General features: G+C 42.4%; 3 protein-coding genes across 3 annotated transcripts; 1 reads left to right on the top strand and 2 right to left on the bottom strand.

Moving 5' to 3' along the window:
* Positions 1–1,804: 1,804 nt before the first annotated feature.
* Positions 1,805–4,001, bottom strand: socs4 (suppressor of cytokine signaling 4). The gene is made up of 2 exons (XM_067260792.1): positions 3,903–4,001; positions 1,805–2,977 (listed from the first exon to the last, which is right to left on the bottom strand). The coding sequence occupies exon 2, from the start codon at positions 2,957–2,959 to the stop codon at positions 1,805–1,807; it is 1,155 nt and encodes a 384-aa protein (XP_067116893.1). The 5' UTR covers positions 2,960–2,977; positions 3,903–4,001.
* A 5,992-nt stretch (positions 4,002–9,993) lies between these two features.
* Positions 9,994–14,379, top strand: gnpnat1 (glucosamine-phosphate N-acetyltransferase 1). The gene is made up of 6 exons (XM_067260418.1): positions 9,994–10,125; positions 11,142–11,305; positions 11,595–11,657; positions 12,139–12,266; positions 13,269–13,330; positions 13,481–14,379. The coding sequence occupies exons 2-6, from the start codon at positions 11,152–11,154 to the stop codon at positions 13,626–13,628; spliced, it is 555 nt and encodes a 184-aa protein (XP_067116519.1). The 5' UTR covers positions 9,994–10,125; positions 11,142–11,151; the 3' UTR covers positions 13,629–14,379.
* Positions 14,380–15,059: 680 nt separating this feature from the next.
* Positions 15,060–18,496, bottom strand: styx (serine/threonine/tyrosine interacting protein). Its single transcript, XM_067260528.1, has 11 exons — positions 18,318–18,496; positions 17,828–17,860; positions 17,541–17,594; positions 17,337–17,434; positions 17,174–17,234; positions 17,041–17,077; positions 16,870–16,909; positions 16,718–16,768; positions 16,183–16,255; positions 15,872–15,965; positions 15,060–15,228 (listed from the first exon to the last, which is right to left on the bottom strand). The coding sequence occupies exons 1-11, from the start codon at positions 18,375–18,377 to the stop codon at positions 15,155–15,157; spliced, it is 675 nt and encodes a 224-aa protein (XP_067116629.1). The 5' UTR covers positions 18,378–18,496; the 3' UTR covers positions 15,060–15,154.
* Between the last annotated feature and the right edge of the window lie 1,949 nt (positions 18,497–20,445).

The raw sequence follows: 20,445 nt of genomic DNA, 5'->3' as shown, positions 1-20,445 counted from the left end.
ACAATCATAACTGAATCATTTGAGACATCATGCATATTTCATTTCTGTGGCTGGTAGCAGATCAATAAGGATGGCTCCTGGCCTACTGCCTATTTCCATTGAGATGGCCCTTTTCCTACACGCACAGACTTAATAGTGCTACAATAAGTACAGGATGTCAAAATGTGCACTACACTTTGATCAGCTTCTTCAAACCATCTAGATGGCCAGTCACATTGAAGACATTAAGAAAGGATAGATGACTGATTAGAAAATGTTAATTCTGTCATGCAGATTGGAGACATGAAATGTCCTTTTATGTCCTTTTCTGTGTAACGCATTGACATTTAGAGGTGCCCTTTGCAGAGAGGCATGTGAATGGTTCTGAGACACTTCAAAAGGAAATATTTCCATACTATTAACTTGTCTAACAGACCCTGGGAAGTGGAAGATTAGTGTAGGCATCACTTGAGCTGAAACAATCGTTGTGTCAATTTGCCTGTCTTAGGATTCCTAGGATAACATGTTTTCCATAAATGTTCAATAAAGCAAACTGTCATCCTCTAAATGTATGGCAATGGCAAGCATTTATTGTTCACGAATAGGCTACAGTACCCACAGAAGTATCATAGTGACAGCAAATAACCAATGCTTTGAGATATTTCAAAATTCCTAGAAAACAATGTTGTTTTGCATGTTACAGCCGCGTTAGACCTGGAGTATCATTAGAAAACAACAGTTGTCCTGGCGACAAGCGACGAAAGGTATTGTTATACTGACCATACTTCCTTATGTGTGTAGCCACCAAGAAATGAATACTGAGAAATGAAAACACATATGGGAGAATCGTGGCGACCTGCAACCTTAACGAGTCTCATCACGGGGAGTCAGGTGGCTGAGCGGTGAGGGAATCGGGCTAGTAATCCGAAGGTTGCCAGTTCGATTCCCGGTCATGGCAACTGACGTTGTGTCCTTGGGCAAGGCACTTCACCCTACTTGCCTCGGGGGAATGTCCCTGTACTTACTGTAAGTCGCTCTGGATGAGAGCGTCTGCTAAATGACTAAATGTAAATGTCATCAGTGCATTTGAATCGCCACCTTGTGGTCAAAGATATGAATGCATCTGATGGACCATGAAAAAAGACCATGCATCTCATGACTCACTTCAGGGCCTCAAACACAACGAAACGTGTTCACGTGAAAAGACACTCAATTATGTACATTTCAGTGTGTCAGCGTATTAAAATACGTTTCCCTAAAGTTTGTTTGAGTACATGATCATCTCATTTGTAGGAAAGTGTTTAAAGAGCCAATGGTGATTTAGGATGTAAAGATTACTCAAAATCATCTAAACACCACCTCAACGCACATGTGACACCAACTGTTCCAGTTGTAACAACATTATATATTTTTCATTTTGCCATGTACCTTGTTCCCCTCACCCTCTCGTCACGTCAAAACAGGCACATCAATAAAATTTCTGGCATGTGTGGTGTAACTGACTCAACCGGGTTTATTTTATTGAGTTAACATGTAGTATAGTTGCCGCTAGTATACTAAACTCCTCCACAGTTCTGTTTGTTATTCAGTGAAATATCCCCCGGTCAAAACAGAGTTTATAAGAGGTGGTAAGTTGACAAGAGAGTCATGAGTCAAAGCCCAAAAATGAACCAGGAACTGGCAAGAATATGGAGGAGTGACTCAGTGACCCTCTCTTTACGTTAGCCGACCTCTTCCCTGTCAAACTCTCACAAGACGGAGAGATAGTCTTTCTTTCAACAGGAGCGCGAGAGAGAGAGAGAGAGAGAGAGAGAGACCCAGCGGTCTACACGGCACAGGCTCCGCTGCACTTGTAGTGGTACTGCTGGAGGTAGTGTCTGAGCTGCATAGGCAGAGGCAGGCTGTCCATGCCCCGGTAGGTGGTGCAGCTGCAGATGACCGCCCGGCACAGGTGCTGCAGGGAGAAGGGGAACGTCCTGGGCAGGGGCCGGGAGAGCAGAGGCTCAAAGAAGAGGCAGGTTGCCGGGTCGCTGTAGTGCTTCAGCAGACCGGTGACACAGGGGTCTCTGTACATGCAGGGGTCTCGGCCGTCGAAGCTGAAGCGTTTGCCGTCCTGCTCGATGCGGGCGTGCAGGGAGCGGCTGTAGCGACGGAAGCTGACGGAGAACAGGAACTCGTCCTGGGCCGAGTCCCGCAGCAGGAAGGTCCCCTCCGGCTGATCCTCCAGAAGCTCCTCCGCCTCGAAGCGGTTCAAAACCCCCCAGTAGCAGGGGCTGTTGTTGATCTGGAGCAGGTCGGGGACCAGGATGTAGTCTGTGTGGCAGCCCGCCTGTGCCGCCCCGTGGGGGAAGGAGGGGTCCCAGTCCTCCAGACAGGCACTCCCAGGCCCTGGGGAGCATATGTCCTCCCAGGACAGGGGCGTGGGAGGCGGGGAGGAGCAGGGGGGGACGGGGGGTTTGTGTGGAGCCTCCATGCTCATGGCGGAACCGGAGTGGGGGGCGTGCTTCTTGATCAGGTGCCAGCAGTGAGCTAGTTCGGACTTGGGAGAGAACGGGCACTTGTCCTGCATGAGCTCCGAGACGTGGATCTTGCGTTTGGACCAGAGGAGCACGGAAAAGGGAGTCCGGGAGGCTGGGTGATGGTGGTGGTGGTGATGGGAGCGCAAAGGGAAACACTGGCCCACGGCATCCTGGAACTTCTGCCTGAGGGAGCGCCGGTTCAAGGCTTTCCGGCAAGTCGCATCCATGTCCGCTTCGCCCGGCACGGTGCAACTGCACTTCCTCTCTCTGCGTCGCCTGGGGCAGGAGGACGAACGGCCCCCCTGCTCCTCCGCCCCATCCGCCTCCAGCCCTCGAAGGCCGGCCTCGTTTCGGGAACTCCTGGAACGCTTCTTGCCGCGCCACACGAGGCTGTCTGCGCTCCAGCTGCGGACGCCACATTTTGGACGGGCGTCCGAGCTCCTGGACTTCTTCTCCGACATGGCAGCCAACTCGTATCCCTGCGGCGTCGAAAAACAGAGACAGAATCAGAATCGGAATCAGAATCAGAATGGGTTTTATTCGCCATGAAAGTTTGCACAGACAAGGAATTTGCTTTGGCAGGAAGGTGCAAACATTAAACATATCGGAATCTAAAATTTAAATATGAGGACTAACTATACTAAGGGTACATAACTAGCAATACTAAGTGGAATTAGAATTTAAATAAACTATACAATAAAATATAACAATATAACAGGCAATATATACCGTTTTGAATCTATTACCATAGTTATAGCAGCCAAAACTACACGTTTAAACAATCAACAGAAACAGCTTTAACACTACATTTTAGGGTGAGGTCAGAAAACCACTTGCCACCTATTGTGGACTGCAGTCAGACCTCTGAAAGTTCCAGGGAAACCCCCCTACTACCTAGGTTAGGACAAATATAGAAATCACTGGGATTGTCTCACTTCGGGATCACTTTCCAAACACACACACTCAATATTGATACATAGTTTGCTAATAAAATACAGAATTAATGAATAACCGAAAGAGAGCATTCGATTTATGTTTGGAGAGGTGTTTGCCATGTTATGCCCCAAAGCTCTGGCGTTGACACGTTTAAACAAAGGTGAGACTTAGAACAAAGGCAGTTCATAGAAAAGTGTTTTGTTCATGGCATAATGCTAGAACATCTGTCCCTGACGCAGATGGCCAACCTTTCAAAGCTATAGAAGTTATGCAAAAGCCGCTCCCTTAACATTATTTACGAAAACGCAACTGAGGCAATGAAAACTTAACTGTTGCCAAGAACGGTCTTACTAAGCGTAACACAAATTTCGCTTAAAACTCAATTTGATCTGGTAATTTCTATTTCGAATCCAACTACCCATTTCACTTTTATATTAGTTAAATGCACTTATCCAGAGTCAATCTTACCTTTCAAAATTAGGTTAAAAGGGCATTATTCCCATGTTCGTCGGTGCCAAATCCTAAAATCTCTCCATTTGCGCAGGAAATGAACGCGATAGCCATTCAGTCCTCTGGCTAGAAACCTTCTACCCGTGTGGTGAAGTTCCGCTCTCTTTATAGACAATCCTCTGGGGACTTGGGCCGTTTCCTCTTCTGTCAAGGCTGGATGTGATGGAGTGAGACATCCTTTACTTAACTAATGGTTGGTGCGGCGTACTGTACACTTAAAGAAATTCAAAAGACTCGCAACTGATTCAGACTTTTTTGTTGTTCAGTAGCCTATTGCGTTAATCTTTATAAGGACCCCACACTTTAGCATCATATGTATACTGTTGGCTATTATTTTATTTTTTATTATTAACGACCTAAAATGGGAAAACATTTTATCTTGAATACATTGATTTACATGGAATTAGACGTATTTGCTGCTCGACATAATTAGGCGACAATAATGGCCTCTGTCTGTTTATCAAATTAACCTTGTTAGAGAGGAAACGGCCATGCTTTTAGATTGCATTGAGCGCTTTATTTATTGATTGAATAATCAATGAGAGTCTTCCGATAGATTCGTCTGCTTCCGGCGATCTTCATGTCAACCTGAGTTAAAACATTGCATTGTTGCATTGTTCATCTTCAAAACCTACAGGATCAAATATCAGGGGGTAGTTCCAATGCGGACATAAAAAAGTGATGTCATGTTGCTCATGAGTTCATGCCTCAGAACAGGTGCTTGTTAAATTGATTGCAAGATACATTATTCATTATCATTATACCATTATACCATTACACAACAAGGTTGGTGTGCACACTTCCGCTTTATTGGCCAATGATAATTGTGTGTGTGTGTGTGTGTGTGAGTGTGTGAGTAAGGGGGGAGGGGGGGGGAGGGGGGACAGGCACATTATGAAGCCAAAATTCAGCAAGATTGTTAACCAAGCAATTTGACATTGGGGCTTCTGTAGGTTCACAGAGAGAACAAGGGTTCTGTCACAGAGTTGCAACTCCTTCGGTTAAATATTCTTCCTTTTCAGGTACTGTAGTCTTTAATAAACCACATCCCTCACCACAGTGTCACTCCTTTTAACTTTTAACCTTCTAATCCATTTAGAGAAAGGTTCGACTTTCTCCTTTTTATAGACCCCGTCAAATGGAAACAGGTGTGTGCGAGGCCCTAGCAGTGGTGTTCGTGAACATTAACCACACATTTTAAATGAAGCACGTCTTTGGTGATTCTCTGCAACTTACCACAACTTCCGTCAAGTTGAGACCTTGGAGAGGACACAGCGAACATAGTAAGGTCGGAAGAGCTTTTGTAAGAAACTGGATGTGGAGTGATAACTTTGTGGGGGTTTTGCCTAGGAATTTCTCTATACCGATTCATGAATGCACAATATTCTACGACTTGAGTCTTTCACGTTTTGGTTTTAAAAGTTTGATGTTGTCGGTTCTGTAAAGTCTTCACTGTGCCAGCTCCTGATTGACTAAAGTATAGTGCAGCACGTCTCAAGTAGCTACACCCAGAATGGTTCTGGAAACCCAGTATGCCTATTAAGCTGGTACAGTCCATCATGGCAGCACTGGGACCCAGGAGCCCACATATGTGCCAAATATTATAGAGCCATCGATCTGATGAACAGTAGAACTAACATTGTGCTGCATGCATAATTTATGTGATTGCTGATAAATGGGAAGGGTTAGTGGAAGCTGTAAAACATGTACAACCTGAACGATTATTTTAGTTTCCACCGTCACCGTTCAAGGTTTTAGCACAGCCCTGCACTTGACCATAACTATTCTGCATAGTAAGGGAGGTTTAGAGTGTGCTCATTTGAATATGAGCAAAGGCACACACACACACACACACACCTAACACACACACTAACCCAGTATGTGGCAGATCTTATCACACTCCAGTCATTCATAATGTTTGGGGAGTGAGAGGGGGTCAGACTGGGATGGTGTGTGTGTGTGTGTGGCCTTGTGAATTACTGGGGCAGGTAAATCGAATCAGCAGGGAAGTCTCTGGCTCCATTGATCTCAGATGTTCTCTCTCTCTCCCCCTCTCTCTCTCTCTCTCTCTCTCCTCCCCCCCCCCCCCTCTTTCTCTCTGCTCTGATCTCTATCAGTGGACTGTTCTGCTCCAGCCACTGCCATGACAACCAGGGTGATCTGGACAGCATCAAGTGATAGTTAGACTGACAAGATGCCATGCTGTTAAAGGTTATGATGTGTACGTTGGTATGTTATGTTAGTCAGTCACTGTGTGTAAAACTTCAGAGGACATAAAAAATACAATTGGAAGCAGTAAAAAGTCGATTTCCTCCTCAGTTAAATTTCTCCAATAACCCTACTGGACTTAACTTCCCTAAACACTCTCTCTCCATGAATAAAAACTGAAAAACACATATGAGGTGTGGCTATTTACTTTGTTCTGAGAAAGGATCTCCATGCAATTCAGCGGACACCCATAACTTCAAACTGGCATTGTGTTCTGAACATGCAGTCTGGTGAAGGTAGTTTCCTGCTCGCTGTTTTGTGTTCGTTTCTTGTTCTCTACTTTTGTGTTCCCGGTCAAAAGTGACCGCCCCATTATAGCTGACTATAACTCCATAATAATACATATATTATTAGCTAATGTTGTGTTACATCTTTTTAGCAGCTTAAGGTCTTGAAAAGATTACAAGTTTTAAACTTCTGTTTGCCATTTATGGCCTGTAGGCCTCATTGACACAAGCCTATGCAACTCGTGTTTGAGTGAAAGAAGCATAATATATGGATTATTAGGGTTCCTTCTATAGGAGGAAACCTATTGTTTTTGTTAGTATTCTTATTATTCTTATTATTAGGGTTCCTCCAGTAGGAGGAAACCCATAAGGTCCGCCATGATAGATTTTGCTGTACTGTCAATATTTGGTACAACCTTCAAAACCCTTCTCCTCATGAACCATAGATCCAATCGACTTGAAAATTGTTACAAATTTGTAGCACACATGTCTTTCTATAGGGTCAAATTGAATAAGGAATGCAATACAAAATGGCTGAAAGAAGTGTATTTATGTAAATGTACACATTGTCACAATATCTTTGTGTTAATAAATAAAATATAATTTTGACTGATGGTTTTTCAAACCTTTGTGCCTTCAAGATGACATCATTCTGAAGTACCGTACGCAATTTCACCTTGATATGTCAATATATGATTGAATTCAATTGAATTCCTCCATAGCGCGCGTGCTCCAAATTCTCAGACTCATCCTGCCCCTTGACACTAGGGTGACCACCTGTCGCGCTTTGCGTTGTGTCGCACAGCATTGTCACCCCTTGCCCCGCACGTCGCATATTGAAAATGCTGTGCGATACAGCGCAAAGCGGGACAGGTGGTCACCCTACTTGACACATGCGCGAGCTTGGCGCGAGCTTGGCGCGAGACGCACACACATCCATTCTGGTTATTTTTTTATGTGCACAGATTTGTTGCGCCAATTTTTTTTTTACCAAGGAGTATAGAAAGTGTATATCTTCATTTGATTTTTAGCTAAAAGAGCTGCAGGTTGCCCTATTCATGCGAGCCCATCCCAGACTCATCATTAATGGGAGACACAGACAGACTGCTCCTTGATATGTATCTCCACTCACTAGCCCCATCCATGCTGGAGTCATGTGAACTAGTGTATCATCTTTCTGAAGGGGATATTTATTTATGCCTACAGCCAGTCCTGTTTCCCGCAAGCTCCAGTCAATACCCTGCTGCTGCCCGCCTCACCTCTCAGTCGTGTTGCCGGGCAACACATTAGAGGCTGCTGCGGCTGTTCGTCAACAGTAACTAGAACCAGACCCATGGCTGTCATTGGACCATGGGTCACTGTCACCCTGGTACAGTGTGATGGGTCAGGGAACAACACTATTGCGGTAGCGTTTTGCCCACACTGCTTGCGTGCTTTTATTTTCTGGATTTTTTTGTTATACTTCATTATCTTTTATATATGCTTCATTAAAGCATATTGTGCTTATAGGCTGTTGTTGTGGTCGTCGAAGATGGGAATATCTTTATTATTATGATTATTTGAGTTTGCCAAAACATGCAAGCGCAACAAGCATCACACAGGCTTACACGGAACCTATTCAATAGCAGTTCAACATCTAACAGGGATATATTTCCTTTTGAGAATCACTAGTATCAGAGACATAAAAAAAAAGCTAATCCTCAACGTATGGTGTCTACCGGGAGTCAGGTGGCTGAGCGGTAAGGGAGTCGGGCTAGTAATCTGAAGGTTACCGGTTCGATTCCCAGCCGTGCCAAATGACGTTGTGTCCTTGGGCAAGGTACTTCACCCTACTTGCCTCGGGGAGAATGTCCCTGTACTTACTGTAAGTTGCTCTGGATAAGAGCGTCTGCTAAATGACTAAATGTACCGGAAACCCTGCCTGCATCCAGAGCAGCAAGCAGTCAAGCTGGACAGACTGGGAACGACTGACAGCTTTTCTATCTCTGATTCCCCCATGGTGACTTATCTCCCTGCTCATATCCTGCTGCCTTCCCCTGACCTCTAATGCACGGAGGGCAAAATCGTTAGAAACGGCTTGTATGTCCTTTTTATTCATGTAAACGTTCAAAGCCTCCTCCCACCAACTCCCTCTTTAAAAAAAAAAAAATCAATAGCAGAAAAGAGAAATTCCAGTAATGTTGGTGCCTACCCAGCTAGTCTTACAGAGCAGAGCAGGCATGCTCACTGGTGACACAGTTCACAAAGTGAACCCTTTAGATTGAAGTGCTTCCACTTTGTTGCTGCGGTGATTTGTTAGGAAATAATTTGATTTGGATGCCTTGAGAGAGGCTAGTCCCTTGACAGTTCCAGGTGTAGGTTGGAAAGGTCTACAAAGATTTAGCTGGCTCAGGAAGTTGTTTCTGCGTCCTATAGGAGCAGATGTACTGTCGTTTATTAGCACCAGTCTTTCTTATCTCTCTCTCTCTCTCTCTCTCACACACACACACACACACACACACACACACACACACACACACACACACACACACACACACACACACACACACACACACACACACACACGGAGGATATAGACTAGGGTCCACCATGGCATGTAGAGGATTTTTACATACTTGGCCAGCAGGTGGTAGCTGTAACCCGCTCTCTGTAAATTAAGACTCAGGATGATAAAGACATACCTGTTTAACATTCTGCTTATTGTTTTACAAAAAAAAACTACAGGATTACACTTTAGAGTCAGTGCACTTGCTCTTAAATGTACAGGAAATTGTCTGAACTACAGTTAGGCAGCTACGCCATTTTGGTCAGATTCCCTGTTAGGGCCCCAGGCCAAGCAGTGAAAGAAGGTATTTGTTAATGGAGAGAAACTGCAGAGGCATGTCTTCTCTTGGCAAAAAAGTTTCTAAAAACAGTTTTGAAAAGTTGAAAGATTATTTTCCAAAACAAGTTTCGAAAGAAAAGTATCAAAAGGTAGAAAACCCTTTTGGGAAAAAGATTTGAAAAAAAAGTTTTGAAAGGTTGATAAAAGATTTTTGAAAAGTATCCCTGATTGTGGGAATTAAGTGTTCCCTCTCAGTTTCTTTAACTTTTTGTTTATTTTATTTTCTCATTCTTCAGTGGTCAGTCATTTAGGGAGTCTCCCTCTCCTCTCTGTGCTCAAGAAAAGTTTGCTGAAAAAAACATAAGCAGTACAGTATAATGAACTCCAGATGGTTGTCTATTGGGTTAGGATGTAAACACTGGCAAAGTTAAATTCTCTAGCCAGACCAGACCATTAGTGAACACATCATCCAGAACCACAAACTCTTCCAATTGTTCATGCCTTTAGTTCGTCCTGAATCATATGTATGTATGAATTCTTAACAACCAACCACCAACGTAATCTGACCACAGGTTCTTATTTAATTCTTATATTCTTACTGTGTAAATGACAATTGCTTTAATTATACAGTAAGTTACCATAGTTCCCACTAACATTGGAGACTTTGGATTTGCCGACGTCAATGAACCGCGCCTTCTCACCCCAGCCCTTCTGCCACGTCATACTGGAGTGCTGTCAGAGAGAAGGAGAGGAGGAACATTTATGCTGTTACGATCAACGATGTAAAACTAGTGAGAAACTCAAGAGCTCATTCATTTGATTCGGAGGCATATCGTTCACGTGTCCTTTTATTGATGTCACCGTAAGTACAATGCTTGCCAGCTAGCAAAAATGAGCTAAATTCGTACAATGCAGGGTGTCTGGACAGCTAGCAATGTGTCTGTTGCGAGTTTTGGTTGTATAACTAGACTAGTTAGAGCCAACATTAGAAACGATAACCCTAACTTTCTTTACTGATATTTACTGTAGCGAATAGGCTAGCTAACACATATCGACTACAGTAGGTATGACCACTACAGTAACTATGTACCTACCTAGACTTGGAAGCGACTTATTATTTATTCCGTGCTGTTTTTAGCTAGCTAACGTTAGCAGTCTTCAACAAGTTTACATGGTTGCTGAAATGAGCTATCGAGCTAGCTGTATGTCGTAACGAAAATAGGAGAGGATTAATACTATTAGCAAATGGTAGTAGTAGTGCATTCGCTTGCGTAAACTGTACAATAGTGTTGACAGCGAGCTGGAAAACATTTATAGGGAATTGTGGGATATGTGTAGTGGCCCATGCATGGAAACGTGTCAGTACAAGCAACACACTCTAGGTTAGTGGTTGCCAGTTCTTTATATTTAATCTCGTAAAATAGGGAGAGATCTAGGTGAGAACCTGCTGTACAGGTGTCAATTGTGGGCTTGGTCCGTCTCCGGTTACATGTCCTAAACAGGAGGAAGTTCAACGTTGATCTGTCCTGAACACAAGTGACTGTGTCAACTCCTCGCTCTAAACAAAAAGCAAACATTGGACCAGATTCCATAACTTTTTGGTCTGATCACCGAAATGGAGTTAGAACCCTGTATCCTTAACCTTCTATACTTTCTATGCACTATTTGTATGTTACTTTGGAAGGTAGGTAATGTAAAATGTAAGAGACACAAAGAGCATATTTGTAGGGTCAAAGTCCAATGCACTTCTTAATATCTGTGTCGGTGGCATGTGTTTGTTTGATTGTGCTCTGTGTGGAGTTAGAACGGGGCGTGTATATGAGCCAGTGTAAAGATATCTTGCTTGTGTGTGTATGTGTGTGTGTGTGTGATCTACAGAGTGTGAGAGATGCTGCTGGATGAGAAGCCTCTCTTTGAGCCGTCCTTGCTCCAGGAACTGGACTGGAGCAGCAACACGGTGTCCTTCTCCCCCCCCATCTCCCCCTCCCAGCCTGGGGAGAGTCTGCATCTCCGGCCCCTCTGCACAGCCGACATCAACAAAGGTAAGCTGACTCGCATGCCCCTTGTAGAAGGACCACATTTGAATGCTATACTCTCTGTCTACCCAGAGAGATACTTTGTTGAAATAAATCTGCTGCATATCTACACCATTGTTCCCCTTAGCCAACCCATCGGCACTGGCAGATCATGGCTTTTACAAGGATTTCTATTATCATCATTCTGTCATAATTACCTGAAGGGAATTTGTCTGAATGTGCTGTGTCACCTTGAGCCTGGGCTGGCCATCATTCCTCCACTGATGGTCGACCGTGTGTTTGTTACATTCTGTAGGATTCTGTAAGGTTCTGTCCCAGCTCACCCAGGTGGGAGATGTTACACCAGAGCAGTTTATCAGTAAGTCCTGGCCCTACTTCTGTCCTCTCAAGGCAACGGAAGCTAGTCGTGCTTAACCCTCGTGCTGCCTTCGGGTCACATGACCCAAAGGTTCATAACGAACCATTGTTGTGTTTACCCAATTTTACTCAATACAAAAACAAATGAAAATAATTTTCTTTTAATCTTCGCAATGTGGGGGGTCTGAGACAGCCCAACGGTTAAAAGAAAATGCTTCACTTTGTTTTTGTATGCGGTAAAGTTGTCGCAATACGACGGTGGGTCACAATGACTGATGGGTCAGAACGACCCGAAGATAACACAAGGGTTAATGCTATTTGGGATTATATTATATGGTCGTTATTGCATTATGTGATACTATATACAGTATATTACTTTTTCAAAGACTGCAGAAAGTAACCGTTATTCGCTAAATATCTGGTTTAATAGGCCTGAATAACTTGATTACGCACCAACGCATTCTGTGTATTTTGTCTTTTAGAGAACTTTGAGCACATGAAGAAAACTGGGGACTACTATGTCGTCGTGGTGGAGGACACCAGTCTGCGGCAGATTGTCGCCACGGCTACGTTAATCACTGAGCACAAATTCATCCATTCGTGTGCCAAAGTAAGAACTGTAGAACAACAGAAATCAACTATACCTGAGTCACACAGACTCCAGTAACGTTGTGACCAGTCTATGTTCTAGATTTCTATGTTATTAATCAGCTGACAGAATCAGAAAGGGAATCAGAAAGGGATTTATTCGCCATGAAAGTTTGCACAGACAAGGAATTTGCTTTGGCAGGAAGGTGCATACAATAAACATATACCTAAAATTTAAATATGTGGACTAACTATACTAAGGGTACATAAACTAGCAGTACTAAGTGGGATAAATATAAGTTGCCGTAAATTACAATATAAAAATACAAAAATACAAATATTACAAAAAATACAAATGTACAAGATACCATGTTGTGGTGCAGTGCAAAAGCAGTGTGTTTTAAGCAATAAGTCATTTGAGTCAGTGTGGTCCCTTGGCCTTGTTGAAGAGGCCAACAGCGGAAGGGAAGAAACTGTTTTTGTGGCGTGAGGTATTGGTCCTGATAGACCGCAGCCTTCTGCCGGAGGGGAGTGACTGAAACAGGGAGTGAGAAACACCATAGACGAATAATTAACACACTCAAGACACCAAGGCAGCCTGTTGCAAAGTCTTTCCACAGGAGCCCATCAGAGTAAAGCTACAGTCAACCCGAGGCAGGCTTGTATATCCCATCCGGGTTAACAGCCGTTGTCCTGAGATATATGTCTGGAATCAAACTGTGAAAATGAAGCAGTACCAGTAGGCCATAAATGTATCTTGACTTAGACTTTATGGCCATGTGTGGCCCTAAAGAACATAAACATCTGACTGCTATCTACCCTGGGAAGACATGACATTTATACAAGGCAAATCTTGAATAAATAGTGCATGTAATAATATGATAGGATAGTAATAATGTCATACTGATTGGCTCTGGATAAGAGCGTCTGCTAAATGACTAAATGTGATTGGGATTATCGTATGCAAATGCTAAATCCTTGAATTCCTCTGAGAATGTTTGACGTTTGTAACTGTGTTTCACAGAGAGGAAGGGTGGAAGAGGTGGTTGTGAGTGACGTCTGCAGGGGAAAACAGCTGGGGAAACTGTGAGTGGTCCTAATGTGCTGCAGCTTTACACACAAAGCCAGAATCTAAAGAGGAGTTAATAAAGCATAAAACTAAAGCATACAACAAGTATTGTAATTTTGGGGTTTTAACTTCATATCTGTTTCCTTCTCTCTCTGACCAAACTGTAGCTTGGTGTCAACTCTGACTCTTCTCAGCAAGAAGTTGGAATGTTACAAAATAACACTGGAATGTGCCCCCAACAATGTAGCTTTTTACCAAAAGTTTGGCTACTCTGCCTCGAATGAGACCTACATGCAGCGTCGGTTCCATGAATGAGGTCCAGACCCAGTCCCCCCTGTGGGATTCGACCCCAAGACCCCCGGGGTCCGCTCAGCGATGCCGTCTTCTCCCTCTGGGACCAATGCTACCTCACCTGGGAGATCTTCCACCACGGCAATGTCTAGCAACAGGAACAGGTGTCGATGTTGTCCAGAACATTAGGACTACGGAGTGTGCAATCACATGCAATTGTTGCTTGAGGTGTCGAGAAGCACATTCTAAGGAATGCATGGGAGAAATCTATTTTTTTTTTTATTCATCCTAAAGGTTTTTGTTTATTTGCATAAGTGAGACTTAATTCAGAATCAGAATTTTGTTCTTAATATTCTATATATGTATTTATTTAGGGGAAGGTTTCTCTTTATTGGGAAATAATGTTTTGAATTCCTCAAGACTGATCCAGAGGCTGGTAAGGACACTATGTAGGAGGGTTACTTTGGCAACGCTGGACAATGCTGTATTTATTGGTCTAGGCTAATTTATTATGTTACCATTTAATATCTAAAAGAATGGCTATAGCATCTTTATTGAGATTTTTCATTATTTCATTTTTGGCATTTTGGTCAGAAGAATAACCATGTAAATGTTGGGCTCGAGGCAGATAATACATTCATAAAATAATGCTTATTTATTTAGCTTTGATTATTGGTCACTATTCTTGGAAATTTGGGGACATTTGTATTTTCTTATTAAGAGGAACAAAAAACAGAATGGTTAAAACAAATAAAGTTGTACATGTTCAATCCAACTTGGTGTTTAAAGACTCATTGATTAATGGGGTTTGGACAATGTGTATAAAAATGAAAGTGGGTAAGTTCTATATAACTACATAGCTATAGCTATATATGCCAAACTATATAGCTAAACCCCTATGCTACTATTCAGTTTGTCAGAAATAAATCAGAGACAGACTTGAACGGTCAAAAGAAAACAACCTTAAAAGCACATTTCAATGAGCCATCTCTTTTATTGAGCAATGGGGCTGTGTGGCAATCTGTTTTTCCCCCATCATTGATATAATACTATCCCAGTGGGAGCCTGAACTATGTTAAACACTCCCATCTCCTAGCTAAGGCTTTGACCTCTTCGGGTCACAACATCATAGGGCAGTGACTTCCTGTACTTTCCCTTACACCTACTGCCCCCTTCTGGCAAAAAGTAGTAGTAATTCAAGTATCAAAAGTGCATCATTGCAATACTGTCCCGCTGTAAATGCTTTAATGCTTAATGCGTAAATGCTTTAAATATTATAAAACTGCAAAAAACTTCAGTGCATACAGCTCAAAAAAAAAAAAAAAAAAGACACAAAAAAAAGAACGTTATACACAAAAGCACCTATCAAATGTACCTTCTCCAACCCCCTTCAGTTCTGGTGTCTTGAGATCCCAATCCCCCCCCCCCCCCCCCCCCCCCCGCTACCCAGCCCACTAGAAAAGTTCAAATATTTACATTTTTTGGAATCCCAAATGTAAAAAAAAAAAAAATGAGTGCACTGCGCCACACAGCTAGTCTGTCTGGAAAGCTTATCCATTGTGTGCAGCAGTGACCTGCATAACTCCAAAGTCCTCATCCTCCTCTAGTGTTCTCTTCCTGCTCCCTGTCAAAGAAAAAAAGAAATAAAGATACGACACAGCGGAAAGCTCCAAAAAACCACCAATACTTTAAGTGCACAGCAATCCATATTGTATTGTGCCTGCATTGGAACTCCTATGTGGATACACTTCAGTTTTGCCCAGAAATCTTTCAGTCATAAACCTGAATGGAGCCAGGCCAAATAGTGTCCTAGGGCCAAATAGTGTCCTACCTGACGTCACAATGCCGTTCCGAAGCAAGTACGCGTCCGTCGCTATGCCGACCTTAAATTCCTGAGATATCTATGTGTGCTAGCAGGAAACTGTCATGAGTGCATCATTGCATACGTGTTGCCTTTCCGGTCTGTTAAAATTGATGCTAAGTAAGTAATTTTTTATACGAAAACAACTAGCTAGCACTAGCTATCGAAGGAGTGAAAACTTTAAATCGTATAGTAGAATAAACTGGTTTAAATAAGCCTAAATACAAAACTTCCTACCTAGTAACCAGTATAGCAACCATGACAGTTTCCTGCTAGCACACGTAGATATCTCAGGAATTTAAGGTTGGCATAGCGACGGACGCGTCCTTGCATCGGAACGGCATTGTGACGTCAGGTAGGACAGTATTTGGCCCTAGGACACTATTTGGCCAGACAGAGCCCTTACCTGGCATACCAGCCTGCAGGGGAAAAGACCTGCCGCGCTGTATTGGTGACATCATCTTGATGGTCAGCTTAGCCAGGTAGATCGCTTCATATTCCTGGAAACACAAGCCACTGAAATGAATACTACAGAAATGTAACAAAGACTATATTAATTTCACATGACTGAGATCCAGAGGTTTGCTCATTGAGAAGGGTAAATAAGTTGGCCATTAAACAAACACCAAGCCCTGTGGGGTTCTTTTCTAAGCTGTAATCTTCATAATCATCCCAAGCCAGAGGCGGTTGAAGTATGGGTCTTTCTCAGTAGCCTACCTGTAACTGATGCACAAACCCAACGTTAGGATTGATGCAAAATCTCCTCTCCTGAACGTGGCTGAAAGCATCTCTGTGGGAGAAGAGACAAGAGAAGAGGTGTAAACATGGATCATATTTATATTATCTGAGATGAAGAAAGGTTGAAAAGGCTTGCATTTGAAATCTGGAGATGTATACAACCCTACGCAGTTGATCATTGGGTTTATGTCTCGTTAAGTCTAAGCTAGGTAGCTAGTTTACACCAGTAAGTCTAAGCTAGGTAGCTAGTTTACACCAGTAAGTCTAAGCTAGGTAGCTAGTTTACACCAGTAAGTCTAAGCTAGGTAGCTAGTTTACACCAGTAAGTCTAAGCTAGGTAGCTAGTTTACACCAGTAAGTCTAAGCTAGGTAGCTAGTTTACACCAGTATTCAAACATCAAGACTGTAAGTGATGTTTGATTGAAGCGCAGATGTTTTAAACTCACTGTAATTACATTGTCAAATAAAAAATTGATGGACCACCGAACCAATGTAACTTAACTTCAGGTCTCACCTGTATTTGACCCCGAAAGTCTCCATAAGGTAGGCAATGACTAAGGCAGCACTGAAAGGACATTTAAAAAATAATATACCCAGTTTGAAAAGCAGTTATAGTTTGAAAATGTATCAGTTTAAATATTGTATGCAGTGTGGGATGTGACAAACCTTCTTGATATCCCTGCATTTCCATGAACAAGTACCTTTCCTAAGTGTAAAAGACAGGGATCAAATCTAATGAAATATATTTTCCAACAACAACATTCATTTTCAATAGTTCACATCCAACTCAAATAGACATCTTATCTTCAAGGAGAAGAGGGAAGATAGACATGTTACCTCCAGAAGCTAAACAGCCATCAATAAAATCTTTAGTCTGTTGAAATAGGAAATACATCAATATTAACCATGGTATTTGAAGGAGAGATCACTGTGTGTGCGTCACTGCAGAATATATAAAAACGTAACTCACCATAGGGAAAAATCTTATAATGTTTTCCACAGGATTGTCTGCAATATCTAAGACGAGGTATCTAATAAAAATTAAAAAAAACATGAAACTGTTAAGAGCAGCATTAATTAATATTACTTAAGTACATAATATATTTGCTATATATTCTTGGTCTGTCTCTTACCTAAAGGTATGCTGGAAGTTGGGCTTAATAAAATTGGCCTCAATATCTTGACGGACACACACTATGTGAGTTATGCCCTGTCGTTCAAGAGTGGACAACTACAGAAGGAAAGAGTGTTGACTGTCAGGTACATTGTTACAATTTACACCTACCTAATGTCTTATGTGACTCAAACTAACACAAAAACAGTCTGGGTCGAATTACCTTGCTCTTCATGGCAGCAGAATAAGGACCTAAAAACAGGCTTGGTAAGATTTCCTATGAAGTGTGGAAGTCAATAAACCATTACTGTACATCATACATTATTCTCCTTTGTCGGTTTAGGTATGTCAAGTGCTAGAATTGCATCACGCTATGAATACATCGGTTATAAGCATTAATATGTTCAATGAAGAGACATTTAATAAAAACGTGAATTACTCAAGCCATAAGACTGAACTATGTTAACTCTAGAAACCAACTTTGCAACATCAGACGCTAGCACCATGTACCTGCATTTCACGTCTCATCGGATACGCCCAATCCTGTGGACATAGAAACCAAGTTGGTTAGCGTAGAAGTTTTCTGCACTGCTTGGCTATTCAACCTTGCTGACGTGCCAAGCGGTAAGATCTTGGCAACTGTACAAGCTGGATCGGGACTGACTGATTAATGACAAGGGGGAATAAATACCATGTATTGACCAGTTTGGATAGCTACTGGCAAGCTAAGACATTGGCTAGCAATATGAACAGCGACACAGATCTGTACCACTTACTACGATTAGCTAGGCAACCTTATAACTAAAATAATATTGCAGAAAAAACATGGAACAACTATAAAGAGATAGTAGTTGGCAAGATAGGTACAGTATCACACAAGGGAACATTATGTTGCTTAGCTAGTGCCAGTTAACATTAGCGTACTTGATTACAACATCCATCTTCCAAATCTTTAGCTACTTAGCTAGCTAGCTTTCTAGCATGCTAACTAAGCACGTACAAGTAAATCCTCCTTAGACGCAGGTAGGGACGGAAATTGAAGCTTATTCTCATCGTCCATCTTGCGGTGTAATCGGGCGCCGGGTGGCCCGGCCTCTCGCACGATATCGGTGTATTGAATATTCAGCTAACTGAAGAAATGCTGGAGTTTGTTTTGAGGTTGCACATGCATGTCAGCCATGCTGCTCCCTGTCACACAAATCACGTGATCAACACAGGACTGTCAACTAGCCGGTTCCTCTAGCGGCCAATCTCCGAATTACACTAGACTATCTTCATACGGAAACATGCTTTCAAAATAAGACAAAAGACGTTTAACCCCATATCATTAAATATTTACTAACAGAATCCTTTCTAATCATAAAAAAATTAAATATAGACCGTAATGTTATTTTATTTTGAATTTGGCAAGTACAGTATTTGAAAGCAGACCCCAGGCATATAGGTTGACAGGTTGATATTGTCAACTTTGTTGGCACAGACATCACTCCCTAACTCTCAAAATATTTCTCTTTCTCTCTGCTTCAAACAACGGACACAACCTATCATACTTATTGCTCCCTTCAGAAAAAAATCATTACAGTTAATGCCAGCCTGCCTTCAGTTGTATAAACTGTGTGAAATATTTTTCATCCACAGATTAGGCTGTACACTAGACACCAGATGGCAGTCCCACACAATTTGACGTACAAGCACGCGCAGTCCATAGGCTAGTGAGGTATACGGCATGTGGTTCAGAAATCATTTCTGTGTATGAAGTTACCTTGTCGATTTTCTCATCATCTTATTTTATGACGGACACAGAGTGTATATTTTTCTAAAGCACAGTGGTCTTAATGATATTTATCAAACTCGTCCCATCAGAGCACACTAAAAGGTAGGCCTACAGCAAATCGGTCATCTAAATTTGACAGATTATCGAAATATATATAACGAGAGGAGTTTCCAGATACTGGCGGGATTGAAGAAGAGAGCTCCGACAACTGGAATGAGGGCAAAGAAAGGTCCGTTTCCCCCCGGCAGGACGCCCCCCTTCCCACTCTCCTTTCTTGCAGTTATTACTTGGAGTCCTCTGCGTATCAGCGATTACTAAATTGCTGATTACAGGCGGAGAGTGATACAAACGAGTAGGTTGCCCCTGACTGTTAATTGGCGAGATGTAATAAAGGGAGGCGATATGTGCGCCTCTAATTGTGTGTTTACCGCACTATTTATTGGGAACGGCCTCCCTGGGCTCGTGTTGATGAGGCGAGCTGGGCGCTAGTGGCCAGTTCTTTTGGCACGTCATTAATACTGCTTTATTAAGGGCAGCAGGAGCAGGAAATAAGGGAGTTTAGTTTACATGGGGAAGCAGGCTAAGGCCTATCTGTTTGTTACTGGGCTTCAAGTGTCCGTCAAGAGCCGTGATATGATTCATTGTTTTCTATCGTTTAGATAGGCTGTTATGCTATTGTTTAAATAGGCTGTTTATGCTAGCGCTTTATTGAAGCAGAAAGTGCTATGTTTTGTCCATATCCTTTCAAATGTCCAAATCATTTTTAATGTTTATTTCCTTACCCTGTAACTAGGGTGAAATATTTAAAGTCATGCAACACCTTGCTGGACTTTACCTGGATTTACCTTGATGGTCACTGACGTGTCACCAATGAGGACTTAATATCTCCATAAATTTCAAACTTATGGTTAGATGGTATTCTCGTTCTTTCTCCAGTGCTGAACACCAACCAGCACTGGTGAGACGCCAACAATACAAGGACTTCCATCTCTGTCTTGTGATTGAAGACAATTTGGGTTGCCAGGGAAACCTCTTCATCACCACAGAACAGCAGCTGTCAATGCATATAGTACTTCTGGGAGCGTATTGATTGGTTGGAAAGAGAAAAAATAAAATGGAAGAAGGATCCACCAATTGCTTGCAGTGCCAATCATCAACATTGGCATAGGTCACATAGAGAGGGATGTTGTCAAGATCCTTTAAATATAATATATTCGTCTATGCTTTATTCAAAAGAACACTTCCAAATGTCCGTATTCAAGGAATACCCTTTCGATGAAAGTAAGGTGCGCATGCAATCAGTCAGTGAATGTTATCACTGTTTGGAATGAGCCTGTATGGAAATGTTTTTCAC

This window comes from Osmerus mordax, chromosome 22 (assembly GCF_038355195.1).
Source record: "Osmerus mordax isolate fOsmMor3 chromosome 22, fOsmMor3.pri, whole genome shotgun sequence".
In the NCBI taxonomy this organism is placed as follows: domain Eukaryota; kingdom Metazoa; phylum Chordata; class Actinopteri; order Osmeriformes; family Osmeridae; genus Osmerus; species Osmerus mordax.
This window is presented reverse-complemented; position numbering and strand designations above follow the sequence as displayed.